General features: G+C 43.0%; 1 protein-coding gene across 1 annotated transcript in view; it reads left to right on the forward strand.

Moving 5' to 3' along the window:
- Window positions 1–15,578, forward strand: part of C7 (complement C7) — a 103,330-nt gene that overhangs the window by 16,222 nt on the left and 71,530 nt on the right. Inside the window, exons 3-9 of the mRNA XM_056545875.1 lie at window positions 7,072–7,147; window positions 7,523–7,664; window positions 8,211–8,352; window positions 8,481–8,619; window positions 10,291–10,428; window positions 14,479–14,722; window positions 15,253–15,366. Of these exons, the coding sequence (XP_056401850.1) occupies window positions 7,072–7,147; window positions 7,523–7,664; window positions 8,211–8,352; window positions 8,481–8,619; window positions 10,291–10,428; window positions 14,479–14,722; window positions 15,253–15,366 (995 nt within the window). The remainder of the gene's footprint in view (window positions 1–7,071; window positions 7,148–7,522; window positions 7,665–8,210; window positions 8,353–8,480; window positions 8,620–10,290; window positions 10,429–14,478; window positions 14,723–15,252; window positions 15,367–15,578) is intronic.

Genomic DNA, 15,578 nt, shown 5'->3' on the forward strand with positions numbered 1-15,578 from the left:
TATTACTATAGGGGTTTATCTATTACTATAGGGGTTTATCTATTACTATAGGGGCTTATCTATTACTATAGGGGTTTATCTATTACTATAGGGGCTTATCTACTACTATAGGGGCTTATCTACTACTATAGGGGCTTATCTATTACTATAGGGGCTTATCGATTACTATAGGGGTTTATCTATTACTATAGGGGCTTATCTATTACTATAGGGGCTTATCTACTACTCTAGGGGCTTATCGATTACTATAGGGGCTTATCGATTACTATAGGGGCTTATCTACTACTGTAGGGGCTTATCTATTAATTTAGGGGCTTATCTATTACTATAGGGGCATATCGATTACTATAGGGGCTTATCTAACACTGTAGGGGCTTATCTAATACTGTAGGGGCTTATCTACTACTATAGGGGCTTATCTATTACTATAGGGGCTTATCTAATACTGTAGGGGCTTATCTATTACTATAGGTGCTTATCTAATACTGTAGGGGCTTATCTATTACTATAGGTGCTTATTGATTACTATAGGGGCTTATGTACTACTGTAGGGGACTATTTATTACTATGGGGCTTATCTACTACTGTAGGGGCTTATCTATTACTATAGGGGCTTATCGATTACTATAGGGGCTTATCTACTACTAAAGGGGCTTATCGATTACTATAGGGGCTCATCTACTACTATAGGGGCTTATCTATTACTATAGGGCTTATCTACTATTGTAGGGGCTTATCTAATACTGTAGGGGCTTATCTATTACTATTGTGGTGTCCCGGCGCCGTATTTCATACTGTGCCTTGGTGGAGGGGTCCCCAAAGTCAGAGTCCCTAGGACTGTGGGGGTCCACTTCCCAAGTTAGCCCCTAGTCACCCCTTAGTAAGTTAATATTTATAAAAATTATCATTGTAAATATGTATATTGCATTACTCACTTGTTTGGCGTCGCAGGACCTTAGGTCATGGGACCCGTTACTCAGAACTCTATGGTATGTTGAAGGACCTTGGATGTTGAAGGTGGTTCTTGTGTCACGTGTTCACCCACAATGCCTTGTAACGGTGAGTGACAGTTGTTATGGACCAATCCAAAACGGCTCAGCCCCTGCCCATATAAGGGAGCTGCGGCCATTATTTGCTCTCTTGGGTTGCTGTCACTGAACGAGGTAGGAACTCCGCAACTTTCAAGTACGTTTACTAGGCCAAAGCCTTGCGGCCTCGGCCTATACCAAAGCTGTTGTACTTCTACAATTCCCCGCTGCTCTCTGCAAGATCACTGGACCTAAATGCACCCCTAAATCCAGCGGATCTATGCTACGGAATCTTTTAAAAGCTAAACTGAGCTTATCTGATCCCAACCAACTGTCAATTGCTGCTCAACTGTAAATAGACTCTGTTATCTGGACTGTTATTGATATTGCTTGCTACAGAAAATCTTCAGTAAAAGTTCTTGCAAGTTTTCAGTTAGACAGTGGTTGTGGACAATCCATTTATTACGCATTCACCTATCGCTCTTGGGAAGGGTGGCGATAGGCCCAGCACCCTTACAGTATTTAACCCGCACCCTGGCGTCACGAGTGACAAGGGTTAACAGCACCCTTTATTATTCAGAACAGCAACACCCCAAGTACCCTACACCCCCAAGGCGTACCACAAAGCCTTTTTGGCGTCTCACGAACAGGATACATAGTTACATAGTTACATAGTTAGTATGGTTGAAAAAAGACATCAAGTCCAACCAGGGGGATTGAAGGGAAGGATGTAAGGGGATAAGGGAAAGGGATGTAGTTTTATAATTCTGCATAAGCATTAATGTTATTTTGTTCCAGGAATGTATATAACCCTGTTTTAAAGCTGTTAATTGTTCCTGCTGTGACCACTTCCTGAGGTAGACTGTTCCATAAATTCACAGTCCTCACGGTAAAGAAGGTGTGCCGCCCCTTTAGACTAAACCTTTTCTTCTCCAGACGGAGGGAGTGCCCCCTCGTCCTTTGGGGGGGTTTAACCTGGAACAGTTTTTCTCCATATTTTTTGTATGGGCCATTTATATACTTATATACGTTTATCATATCCCCCCTTAAACGTCTCTTCTCAAGACTAAACAATTGTAACTCCTTTAATCGCTCCTCATAGCTAAGATGTTCCATGACCCATATTAGTTTAGTCGCGCGTCTCTGCACCCTTTCCAACTCCGCAGTGTCCCTTTTATGAACAGGCGACCAAAACTGAACAGCATATTCCAGGTGAGGCCGTACCAATGCTTTATAAAGGGGGAGTATTATGTCCCTGTCCCTTGAGTCCATGCCTCTTTTGGATTCGGGTGTGTGCCTGCTGCTGTTGCCACTAGTGAAAGTGAACTCCCCCCAATATAACGGACTTAATTCATGTGTCGCAAACCGCATTTCTGTGTACGAGAGCAGTGCGTGTGGTGTGTATTGCAAGGGGGCCACGCGAAAAGTAAGGGGGGAGACGAAGATTTCTTCGCAGCAAGAATGTGTAAACTGCGAAGTGAATACATGCTATGATCCTCTGGTCCGGTTGGCACAGGAGGAGTTGGCCTGCTGCCGGAGAAGCATGCGAAAAAGGCCTGAGCTGCCCCACGCCCCGCCCCTGGGCGTGGCTGTCAAGTTGCTGTATCACAGCCGAAAGGGAACTTAGAGACAGAGGAGTTGTTTCTGGGAGGACCGGAAGTCGGGGCAGCACCGATGACGTTCTTCCGGCCGGCAGCCATTTTGGGGAAGCCTACTATAAAAGAAACCCTGCAAAGCGACCTCTTCAGTCTGCACAAAGAGCCGGAGAGTACAGACATGGAGAAGAGCAGCGTTCCTCAAGGCGAAAGCTTCAAGATGGCGCCGGAGCAACGGAAAGTTGTGGTGGTCGCAGCCCAACTTTTCCAAAACTTAGCCGACCGTCTGCAGCAATTGTCATTAGATGAAGAGGGGGCCTGCAATCTTCCTCCACTGCCCGACGATGATGATGACTGGCCGGACTCACCTCCAGCAGAGAGCGCTGGGACACCTGGAGGTGCATCACCGGTGAGATTGTCCCCTCACTACAGGACTTGGGGCTCGTGGGCCGAGATCCCATCGGAGGAGTCTACAGTGAGCAGCCCGCCAGAGGCGGCCTTTTCTTCCTCCTCCAGCCCTGAGCCTGAAGTACCCCTATCTAGCTTGCCGAGTGCACGACCGCGCTCACCAAATTTGCCCAAGTGGATTTTTGGGGACGAGCTGGGATTCATCGAATATATGCACGCGGTTCTACAACCTATACCTGGGAAGCCACTCCCACCAATCCCAGATGCACAAAGAGAAAGGGCCCGTCAGGAAGCCGAGCCGGCTGAGTTGATGGACAAAATAAAGGCCCGACACAGAGAAATGTACGCCCCTAAGCATGTGCATTTGCCTCCTGAGGAGAGAATTAGTTATCAGGAGAATACTAAAGAAATGGAAGCACTGTTCATCCGCAAGTGGGATCATCCTCGAGAAAGGGAGGAGCCTTTAGAACGACGAAGAGCAACTGTGGCCAAGTTCGACAAGGTCAGAGGTTATGGGACACTCCTATATTGCCACACAGGGCAAACCATCCTCGTACACCGGTGAGCAGTACAGAGGCCATATCTTCACAAAAAGTTCTACTCCCTGGAGGTGGGTGAAATTGTGGAATACACCCCCGTCCGGGGTCTGCGAGGAGAATGGGCTGCTGCGGTCACAAGGCCAACAGCTCCTACACAGCTTCCATTTAAATATTTTCCTTCAACTGATTGGGAGTCCGATCCCCTCAACCTGAGGCCGAACTGGCCTGCTCCTGATGCCTCCACCAACGTACTCAAGGAGGAGGAGCCTCTACAACATCAGTCATTTTCTTCAGAATGCAGCAAAGTGCCAAGGCCTACTCATGACCAGGAAAGTAGGCCTAAACTTCGGGCACCAACGACTGTACCTAGGCCCTCTCGGAGCAAAGAGAGTTTGCCTCCTGCACGGGTACCAACATTTGTACCAAGGCCCTCTCCTGACATGGAGAGCTTGCCTGTTTCCAGGGTACCAACTCATGTGCTGCGACCCACTCCAGGCAGAGAGATGGGGTCGAGTTATTTAGCACCAACCACACTTGTCCCAGAAAAGAAACCAGCGGCCAGTAAGCCACTGGTCACTCTGAATCCATCAGTGTCCCACTCAACTCTCACAAATGTGGTGTGGGAGAGTTATGTGAACTCCTTGCCTGCTCCAGATGTTGGGAGGAGTGAACCAGAAGAGGAGTGGGGAGAATGAGGAAAAATGTCTTCTGAGAGACTGTGATGTGATGTCTGTTGTTTTGCTGTTCATCTCTTTTGTTTTTCAGCAAAGGAAAAGTTCAAGAAATTGTGTCTAGCAGGACTATGCTAAGACTGTTCCTGTTTCACGTTCAGCAACGTAACCATTAAGCTTTGTGCCTGACCATTAGGTCAAGAGACTCCTAGCCAGTAGGAGATCCGTAAGTTTTGTGCCGGCTTATTGTGGTAAGGCCGTGTTTTTCATGGACTCTTAGTGTAGGTGGACTGCAGATCCTTACACGCCAGTTTTGTGTATATACTTACATACTCATAAGACTTTCGTGCCAAGAAAATTGCACTTATCAGGTGTATGCACCTGAACCTTGTTGGAGTGTTAATAAAGGTGTAAGTCGGTATTATCAAAATGTATATAGTTCTTGTACACAAGAAAGTATTCTCGTGTCTGTGTACATAAAAAAATAAAATAAAATAGGTAAAGGTTGTACATGAAAAAAATAAAAAAATGTCCGCTTGATGCCTATGTACACCAAAGGAAAAACGTCAATAAATATTGTTTACCTGTACATACAAATGTAGAGGGAATTCTAAAAGGTGTTTAGTAGTTGCTAAATAGGTGACTCTCCCTGCTCCTCCGAGAGTGGCATTATCATCACCAATCGCTAGCACCGGTCTCAAAGGACTACTCAGGGTAAACTACCCTTAAGGTACCAAGACTGACTTCCAAGCAGTACTTGCACACATAGTACCTCAGATAACTCACTTAAATATACTTACCTCAGTCTTCAAAAATAGTACCTCAGATAGCTCACTTAAATGTACTTACTTCAGTCTTCTCCAATACACAAAAATAAAAAATATCTCACATTTAATAAACACTTTAGGAATTGTAGCCTATCAATATTCAATTCCTGCCACTGTTATGTACACTAACTTCTCTCTTCTCTTTATTACATGTGTGGGATGCTCTACCTGGCCAGTAGGTGCTCTTGCGAGCTTAAAAATTAAACATGTATTTCTAAAGGTAACCTAGGTAAGGTTATTCTGTTGTGTTCTAGGGGTAAGTAGCGTGTAGCCGATAGACCCTAGTAGCTAAACTTACTGGTAGATAGCCTCAGGCAAGCCAGTATAACTTTTGTGTACTAACAGGTGACTCATCATGGCAACAAGAAAAAGAAAATGTGTTGAGATTTAAAAAAAAAATAAAAAAATGTCTAGACAGCTTGAGACTAAATGTATAGATAGCTGTATAAATGTCTAGTGAGTTTCATAAATGCCTAGTAAGCTTCATAAATGTCTAGTGAGCTTTCTAAATATCTAGTGAGTTTCATAAATGCCTAGTAAGCTTCATGAATTTCTAGGGAGCTTGAGACTACTTGTTAGATAGCTTCATAATTGTCTAGTGAGAACGCTAGTCTAAAAATGTGTAGAGAGTTTCAATTGTCCTTGTCCTAGTCCCTCTGCCTTAGGGGACAGGCATCGGGGTCGACTTTTTTAAGTAAGGGGGTTTGTGGTGTCCCGGCACTGTATTTCATACAGTGCCTTGGTGGGGGGGGTCCCCAAAGTCAGAGTCCCTAGGACTGTGGGGTCCGCTTCCCAAGTTAGCCCCTAGTCACCCCTTAGTAAGTTAATATTTATAAAAATTATCATTGTAAATATGTATATTGCATTACTCACTTGTTTGGCATTGCAGTACCTTAGGTCATGTGACCCGTTACTCAGAACTCTATGGTATGTTGAAGGACCTTAGGTGGTTCTTGTGTCATGTGTTCACCCACAATGCCGTGTAACGGTGAGTGACAGTTGTTATGGACCAATCCAAAATGGCTCAGCCCCTGCCCATATAAGGAAGCTAATTATTCGCTCTCTTCGATTGCTGTCACTGAACGAGGTAGGACCTCCGCAACTTTTAAGTACGTTTACTTAAAAGTTGCGGCCTCGGCCTATACCAAGGCTGTTGTACTTCTACAATTCCCTGCTACTCTCCGCAAGATCACTGGACCTAAATGCACCCCTAAATCCAGCGAATCTATGCTACGGAATCTTTTAAAAGCTAAACTGAGCTTATCTGATCCCAACCAACTGTCAATCGCTGCTCAACTGTAAATAGACTCTGTTATATGGACTGTTATTAATATTGCCTGCTGCAGAAAATCTTCAGTAAAAGTTCTTGCAAGTTTTCAGTTAGACAGTGGTTGTGGACAATCCATTTATTACGCATTCACCTATCGCTCTTGGGAAGGGTGGCGATAGGCCCAGCATCATTACAGTATTTAACCCGCACCCTGGCGTCACGAGTGACAAGGGTTAACAGCACCCTTTATTATTCAGAACAGCAACACCCCAACTACCCTACACCCCCCGAGGCATACCACACTATAAAGGGTTATCTATTACTGTGTCCATAGACCAATACAATCTCTAGGAAGAGATGAAGTTCAGCTTCTACCACAGAGACCAAGGAGTTGTTTACAGAGCTGTATCTATGTGTATAGTGTTAAATGTTACTATCCGGCCACATAAGGACCTCTAGCATTATAATGGAGCTATCAATAACTCCCCTGCTAACTAATGATGATGAGACGACTCTGCTTAAGCTGTCAAAGCCTATACGGCAAAACTGACAATGCAAGGCAGGAAGTGTCAGTCTATTGTGTTAAAATGTTCTTATTTCAGGATAACTCATCAGGTTTAAGGTGATCAAATAAAATACTCATGTGACTCTGCTACTGTGTACCTTAATGTACTGTATTACTGAGCTGGAGAATATGTGTAACAATGTAGGATTCATACATTATATATTATAGAAGTGGGACAAATGTGAACTGCAAATGGGGCCCATATGGACCTTGGTCAGAATGTGACGGATGCACTAAGACACAGGTATGTCACTTCATCACACCTATATGTGGTAGATCACTGGGAAGTCTATGTCCTGTGTGCAGTAGAAGGTACTGTTTTGTACACTGAACCAATGTTAAAGGGGCTTTCTGATACATGGGTTTTATTGGTGATGTCTGACTTCTGGAACCCATGCAAACATCTGTGGTTCTGGCTCTGATTTTAATGGATAAGTGATCCCAGTGGGGTCATAGAAGTTTGTGATTTTTTTACACCATTTGCTGATGAATTTCAAGACCTCTGCTTGCTGTAAGTAGGAATCTGCTGTGATATCTACTATAACTATGATGGTCCATGCATCTGGTACAATGTTCTTTTCAGTAACTAGTATTCTCACTCTCTTGATTTCCCATGTAGACTCGCAGACGGACCATAGAGGTTTATGCCCAGTTTGGAGGCCTTGAGTGCACTGGAAATTCTTATGAAACTCAGTCTTGTGTTCCCACTAAAGGATGTCCCATAGAGGATGGCTGTGGAGACAGATTTCGATGCTTTTCAGGTAATGTTCTTATATCGGGGACTATCTTCAACACTAGGGCCTACTATGTAGGAGATATAATCTCCCTAAGGCCTCCATTTTGTCAGAAGATATAATAATAATTTCATAACTCACGTCATGTCTATTGTGTCATGTTTGTCCTGTCCACTCCACTCTCTGTTTACTTCAAACATTCCACACTTTATGGCCATGTGTGGTAAGGGTGTTGGAAGGGCAGATGTTATTAACCCTTTGTGTTCAGGACGCCAGGGCATGGTTTACCTAATTCACCACCCAAGGTATAGCTGATGGTTGTTTCTAATGTGTCTGATTCTTTTATATGGGGAGATAATGCTCTGCAGTATATGTATATGTATATATATATATATATATATATATATATATATATATATATATTTATATGTATAGATATATATATCTATAGGAAAGTATGATATCATAGGCAGTCATAGTGCACATGTATGTAGATGGACTGGCGTCTCTTTTCTCCTAAATCTCCTGCCCTTCTCTGTGTAATGTGTGATGGTTCCCGTTTCTGTGTTTAAGGTCAGTGTATCAGTAAAGCGCTTGTGTGTAATGGTGATCACGATTGTGAAGAAGACAGCAGCGATGAGGCCAACTGCGAGGAGCGCCACAAAGTGTGCGACACGGATAAATACCCCCCCAATACAGAACTAACTGGACTGGGGTGAGAACAAAGATTAAACTTAAACAGCTCTTTCAAATCCCACTTTAAAAAAATGGTCTTTGGAAAGTGGCTTAAAAAAAGGTTTATGTGAAATGTATCACAACCTATTCTCTGTGTTTTGTCATCAGTTTTGATGTCACCACCCAAAAATTGAAAATTGGGGTCATTCATACTAAAGGTTTTGGCGGAAAGTGTCGTAAAGTGTTCAGTGGGGATGGCAGAGAGTTCTACAGGCTAAGTCAAAACCTCCTCACCTACACATTTAAGGTAATTTCTCTTTACTTTAAGATGGACTGATGTAGAAAAGAGGGTACAGCTGTGCAGAGTCATCCTTTGCCCAAACTTATCATTTACATTCGTGATAAGACATGTAGCAGGATTTTTCCCCAATTTCTTAATGAAAAAAAATTAATATTGTGCCATACAAATCCACATCAAGAGGAGACATCAGGGAGGTTATGCTAATTTTTGTCACCATATGTTCCCCAGTTTATGTAAGGCACATTCCCAACATTCAGGATTTATATTACAAATAATACATATGACCGCCTTTATCACACCCCAAAATGAAGACACATCCCCGACCACAGACATGCTAAACTAAAACAGGCCCCTGACCAGGCCCCTTAATGAATACAGCCATCAGACTGTACCCTCTAAAGTTATACATATCCCGGAACTGACCCTTCAACATAATACAGGTTCCAGACCAGGCCCCTTAAAGTAAAGCAGGCCCCAGATCTGACCCCTTTAAAATAATACAGACGCCCTAAATTTATACCAACTCCATACCAGACCCATTAAAGTTATACAGATGCCAGACTATTTAAAATAATACAGTTATACAAACCCCATACTATACCCCAAAAAGTTGTACAGACCCCGGACCAAATCAGTTATGAAAACATCGAACGGAAACCATACAATAATACAGATCCCTGACCAGACCCACTAAAGTTATACAGATTCCAGATAAGACCACCTAAAGTTATGCAAAAACCAGGCAAGACCCCTTAAAATGATACAGACCCCAGATCAGACCTACTAAAGTTATACAGACCCCAGACCAGCTCCCTCAAAATACTACAGACCCCAGACCAGATCTCCAAAAACTTATATAGACTCAGACCTGGCAAATTAAAATAATACAGACTCCAGACAAGACCCACTAAAGTTATACAGACTCCAGATAAGACCCCCTAAAGTTATGCAAAAACCAGGCAAGACCACTTAAAATGATACAGACCCCAGATCAGACTCACCAAAGTTATAAAGACCCCAGACCAGCTCCCTCAAAATACTACAAACCCCAGACCAGATCTCCTACAATTATATAGACCCACACTTGCCAAATTAAAATAATACAGACTCCAGACAAGACCCCCTAAAATTATACAAAAACCAGACCAGGCCCCTTAAAGGGGTACTCTACTGCCCCAGCATTGGGAATATTTTGTTCCGAAGGCTTGGAGCTAGCGGGGGGGGGGGGGGGGGGGTCGTGATGTCATGGACACGCCCCTCGTGATGTCACACCACGCCCCCTCAATGCAAGTCTATGAGGGGGCGTGCCTCAATGTAAGTCTACGGGAGGGGGCGTGGCAACCACGCCCCCTCCTGTAGACTTACATTGAGGACATTGAGACTTGCATTGAGGACGTCACGACCACCCGCAGCTGGGTGCTGCTCAGAGATCATGGGGGTTCCAGCTACGTTCCCCCTGTGATCAGATATTTTATCCCCTATTCTTTGGATAGGGAATAAGATGTCTAGGGGTGGTGAACCCCTTTAAAATAATAGACCCCAGACCAGACACACTAAAGTTGTAAAGACCCAGAACCGACCCTAATAAACCCCCTAAAATTAGTATAAACCCCAATCAAACCCCCTAAAATGATACAGATCTCAGACCTGACTAAATAGTTTCTTACATTTTTGCAGGTGCAAGCTAAGAATGCTTTCAGCTACGATTTTTATAACAGCACCTGGTCCTATGTGAAAAACACCCAGGAGATAGTGAGATCGAACTATGCGGGTAATAAGGATGTGTCCACGACCTTCAGACAGACAAAAGAAAAGGTAACAGTGATCCTGTGGGGATTTTTGTTTATGGACATTTACCTACTGGTAGTTGTGAATTTGTATACATTGAGGTGAGTTCTGCATCTCTTTCTATCCTCTGGCTTTTGCATTTCTCTCCATGTTTCCTGGGAAGGTGTACTCATAAACATGTACGGAGACAGGAAAAGAAGCTGCAGTCACCTATCCTCCTCACCGTCTTCTATATTTTGGTAGGACCACAGAGGTGTGTGAACATTTAAAGCGTACCCGTCAGATCCAACAAAAAAACTTTTTTTTAAATATATCACTCAGTACCTAATCCTGACCATGTACATCTAATTTTTATGTGTCTAGCACCTTTATTTATTTATTTTATCACACTTTTAATTTAGCTCACTAGTCTGAATTCCATTCAAAGGGAGGGGGCGTGGCCTCACTGTGCAGGTCTCCGCCCCCTCCCTCAGTATGCTGTCTGATCACATCTCCCCTAGCATTAGCAAAACTACAACTCCCAGCTTCTCCTCACTGACAGTAGCGGGACACAAGCTGACAGTGGAAGGATTTATCCTCCAGGTGTGAGCCCTGCGCTCACAGCTGTCAATCAAGGAAGTGTGTCCATGACATAGGTGATGATGCATGGACACAGCAGGACTAGTATGTGTCCAAGCAGTTGTTTGACTGGCTTTTTCAGTATGAAATACTGAAAATTTTCTAATGAAAACCTATTGGTTTTGCATACTTTACAACATATGAAAAGTTTTTGTATCTGACAGTGCCCATTTAAAGATAAGTTTTGTAGGTAGTGAAAATGATTTTCCTCTAATAAGGTAAGGATCAGTTAGCCGCTCTGCTGCTTTAAAGGGGTAATCCGGTGGAAAAATAAATGTTTTCAAATCAACCGGTGCCAGAAAGTTAAACAGATTTGTAAATTATTTCAGTTTAAAATTTTTAATCCTTCCAGTACTTATCAGCTGCTGTATGCTTCAGAGGAAGTTTTGTAGTTCTTTCCGATCCGATCACAGTGCTCTCTGCTGACACCTCTGTCTGTGTCAGGAACTGTCAAGAACAGGATAGGCTTTTTCTATGGGGATTTGCTCCTACTGCGGACAGTTTATGACATGTGCAGAGCTGGCAGCAGCGAGCACTGTTATCAAACTGGAAAGAACTACACAACTTCCTCTGGAGCATACAGCAGCTGATAAATACTGGAAGGATTTAGATTTTTAAATAGAAGTAATTTACAGGTCTGTTTAACTTTCTGGATCCAGTTGATTTGAAAACATTTATTTTCCACCGGAGTACCCCTTTAAAGTAGAGTAAAGCACAATGATTTAAGTATTGAAGGAGGAAGGCAATACATAGTTAATTTAGGGTATGGTCTCTTTCTTTACCGATCAGAATAAAAAATATTAGCATAAGAATTAGAGATGAGCGAACTTACAGTAAATTCGATTCGTCACGAACTTCTCGGCTCGGCAGTTGATGACTTATGCTGCATATATTAGTTCAGCTTTCAGGTGCTCCGGTGGGCTGGAAAAGGTGGATACAGTCCTAGGAAAGAGTCTCCTAGGACTGTATCCACCTTTTCCAGCCCACCGGAGCACCTGAAAGCTGAACTAATTTATGCAGGAAAAGTCATCAACTGCCGAGCCGAGAAGTTCGTGACGAATCGAATTTACTGTAACTTCGCTCATCTCTAATAAGAATATGCAGCAACAGGTTCATAATCTCAGTAAAAGTGGGCAATACTGATAACCAGATCCAATAAATAGTAACACACCATTATTCTACTGCATTTAGCCACATTGTAACATTGCTGCTCATTTCTTTCTAATAGAAGTTTCTGTAATAAATATGATGGTATTTGACAACCTCCTTACACTTTGTGGTTTAAAGGGCAGTGTTATAATGGAATATTACGATTGTGAAAAATAAGTTCATTTTTGTGGTCAAAGCCAAACTTATTTGCAGTATTTCCATCCACATCCTAGTTTAATTTGGCTGCAGCCCCCTCTTATAGAGAATCTCTATTCTACATATATTTCTTAGAACTCTGCATTGGGAAGTTCCTCTGTTATTCCTTTTGGAAATGTATAAAATAAGGGACATTGGGTGTCTCCACTGCCTTCTCAATAGGGGGTTATGTCCTTGTACAGTCTAAAAGCGTCCAATCAGTATCAGGCTATAGGAACTCACCCAACTGAAATGGGGAATGGTACCAATCAATGTGTGCATTTGCAGGAGGAGTAACAGAGGAATAGCATAATGAGTTGCGTAAAAATGCTCCTTTTATGGGAAATACAAGCATGTACTTAAAGGGTACCTTTCATCAAAAAAACTTTTGATATATTATAGATTAATGTATGCAGAATAACTTTCCAATAGCATGTTATTAAAAAATATGTTTCTTTCTATTTAATTTTCCACTTTGAAAAAATGACCACTAGGGGTCTCCCTACCAGTCCTTTTTTTTTTTTATAGATTTCAGACTCATGCTGGAGTCCTAAATCTCAAACTGCAGCCGGGACACAGACAAGCTCAGCACTGCTCCCTGCCAGGGAGTTTGTCTGTGTCCCAGCTGCAGTCTGAGATTTAGGACTCCTGCATGAGTCTGAAATCTATAAAAAAGGACTGGTAGGGAGACCCCTAGTGGTCATTTTTTCAAAGTGGAAAATTAAATAGAAAGAAACATATTTTTTAATAACATGCTATTGGAAAGTTATTCTGCATACATTAATCTATAATATATCAAAAGTTTTTTTGATGAAAGGTACCCTTTAAACAGACATTTTAAGAGAGGTGATAGATCCTCTTACTCTCTTAGTTCACACTACGGAATTCCCGCGATGGCTGTCACGCCCCCATAGACCTCATAGACATGAATAGAGGAGGCGTGGCGTGACGTCATGTCCCCATAGAATGCAGGGAGATTGCGGGGGGTCTCAGCAGCGGGCCCCCCGCGATCAGACACTTTATACCCTATCCTTTGGATAGGGGATAAAATATTTTTGCCTGGAATACTCCTTAAAATATCCATTCAATGTTCTGTTATAAAAACCCTGAAAATCGGCCATTAAACGGCCGTTAGAAAATCCCATTATAGTCTATGGGATTTTTACATTATCCGTTTTAACCTGTTATAGCCCATTATTAACGGACGTTATTTTGTGACGGAAGATACCGTAGTAACGGGAGAAATAGTGCATGCACTATTTCTTCTGTTCATTCTCCCGTCACAAAATAACGGCCGTTATTAATAACGGGCTATAACGGGTTAAAACGGATAATGTAAAAATCCCATAGACTATATTGGATTTTCTAACGGCCGATTTTCAGGGTTTTTATAACGGAATATTGAAAAGATCTTTAAAACGGATACATTTTAGTGTGAAAGCAGCCTAACTCTGCCCCTAGACATCTTATCCCCTATTCAAAGGATAGGGGATAAGATGTCTGATTGCAGGGGTCCCACTGCTGGGGCCCCCCGCAATCTCGGCTGCTGCACCCCAGACATCCGGTGCATGGAGCAATCTTTGCTCCGTGCCGGATGACTGGCAATGCGGAACAGACGCTTGTGACGTCACGGCCATGTCCCCTCACTGCAAGTCTCCCATAGACTTGCACTGAGGGGGCGGGGTTGTGACGTCATGAGTGGGACGCAACTGTGACATCAAGAGCCTCCGGCGCTGCACCCAACGCTCTAAACGAACATCGGGTGCAGCAGGGAGTTCACGGGGGTCCCCAGCGGCAGGACCTCCACGATCAGACATCTTATCCCTATACTTTGGATAGGGGATAAGATGTCTAGAGGCGGAGTACCCCTTTAAGGCAGGTCATGGAGATGCTATCTCTATTGTGAGAGCAGAATATGTGACATACAGATAGTATTCCCTCTCCGTATCTAAGGTGCAGAGGTGTAAATTGAATTTATGGGGCCCCATAGCAAAAATCAGGATTGGGCCTATCCCCCCCACAAAAAAAATAAAATAAAGAATAGCTGGAACAATAAATGCAATCTAATGTTTCTTTATAAACTTGAGTAATGTCGAGATGTTTTTGCCTCTCCAGAGTTACCAGTTCTTGGTTATCAGGAATAACGTGGAAGTGGCGCAATTCATCAATAACAATCCGGAACATTTACTGCTCGCAGAACCCTTCTGGAGAGAACTCTTCAACCTGCCATCAGTCTATGACTACACCGCTTACCGAAAGCTCATAGATAGATACGGAACCCATTTTTTACATTCTGGATCTCTGGGTGGCGAATATGAATTCCGGTTTTATCTCGATAGCAGCAAAGAGACTGTATACGGTACAAAACTTACATCGCTCCAGATATCTCTCCCCTTATTCTAGCTTGTGAGGAGGGAAACCTGGCAAAACTGGGATGATAAGGAGGCAGCTGCTAGAATGGGATCTGTACAACATGAAAGTGAAAGGTGACCCTCCGTAGATAGAGAACGCATGATCTTCACAGTAGCTGATGCTCAGAGCTCAGCCTCCCCCTCCCTGTGAAATGGTCAACTTATTCATATTTTTGGAGGAATAACAGTGGAACAACACAATGCAAATATAAAAACATGGGTCAGCATTGTTATGTGGGATGCAAGTATTTAGGAAAGCTGGCAGACCCTCTATAAATGATAACTATTCTATTACTATTCTGCACATGGACTATTTGCTATATACCACCAAATCTCAATGATCAGAATTATCATAAATCCCCTTCTCCTTATAATCCTTCTATTGGTCATTACAATCTTTCATTTATCTTTCACTCGCCCAACATGGCGCTCCGTATCTCGACCTAAATATTAAGATACATGTCTCTTTCTTTTCTAGATGGATCCACAACGAATTTTGAGAAATGCACCTCCTCCAGCTCAGGATTTTTAATATTTAAATCATCAAAAACCGAATGCAATAAATTGTATGATGCCATAAGATCATCCTCAGGTGGGTATCGCCCCTATACACATACGTACAATGTTCACGGGCACTTTTTTAGCTGTGATGTACATTCTTAGTGACCAAGAATTTATGGAATCCAATTTTTAATACTGTGGTGCAGCAACCCTGCGGAGAACGTAAGCAGATGTACTTGTGGTGGACCACCGGTGTATGGCAGGACCACGGGTGTAGCGGTGTGAGTGGTGGGATCAGATGGT

Source organism: Hyla sarda, chromosome 1 (assembly GCF_029499605.1).
Source record: "Hyla sarda isolate aHylSar1 chromosome 1, aHylSar1.hap1, whole genome shotgun sequence".
Taxonomy (NCBI): Eukaryota; Metazoa; Chordata; class Amphibia; order Anura; family Hylidae; genus Hyla; species Hyla sarda.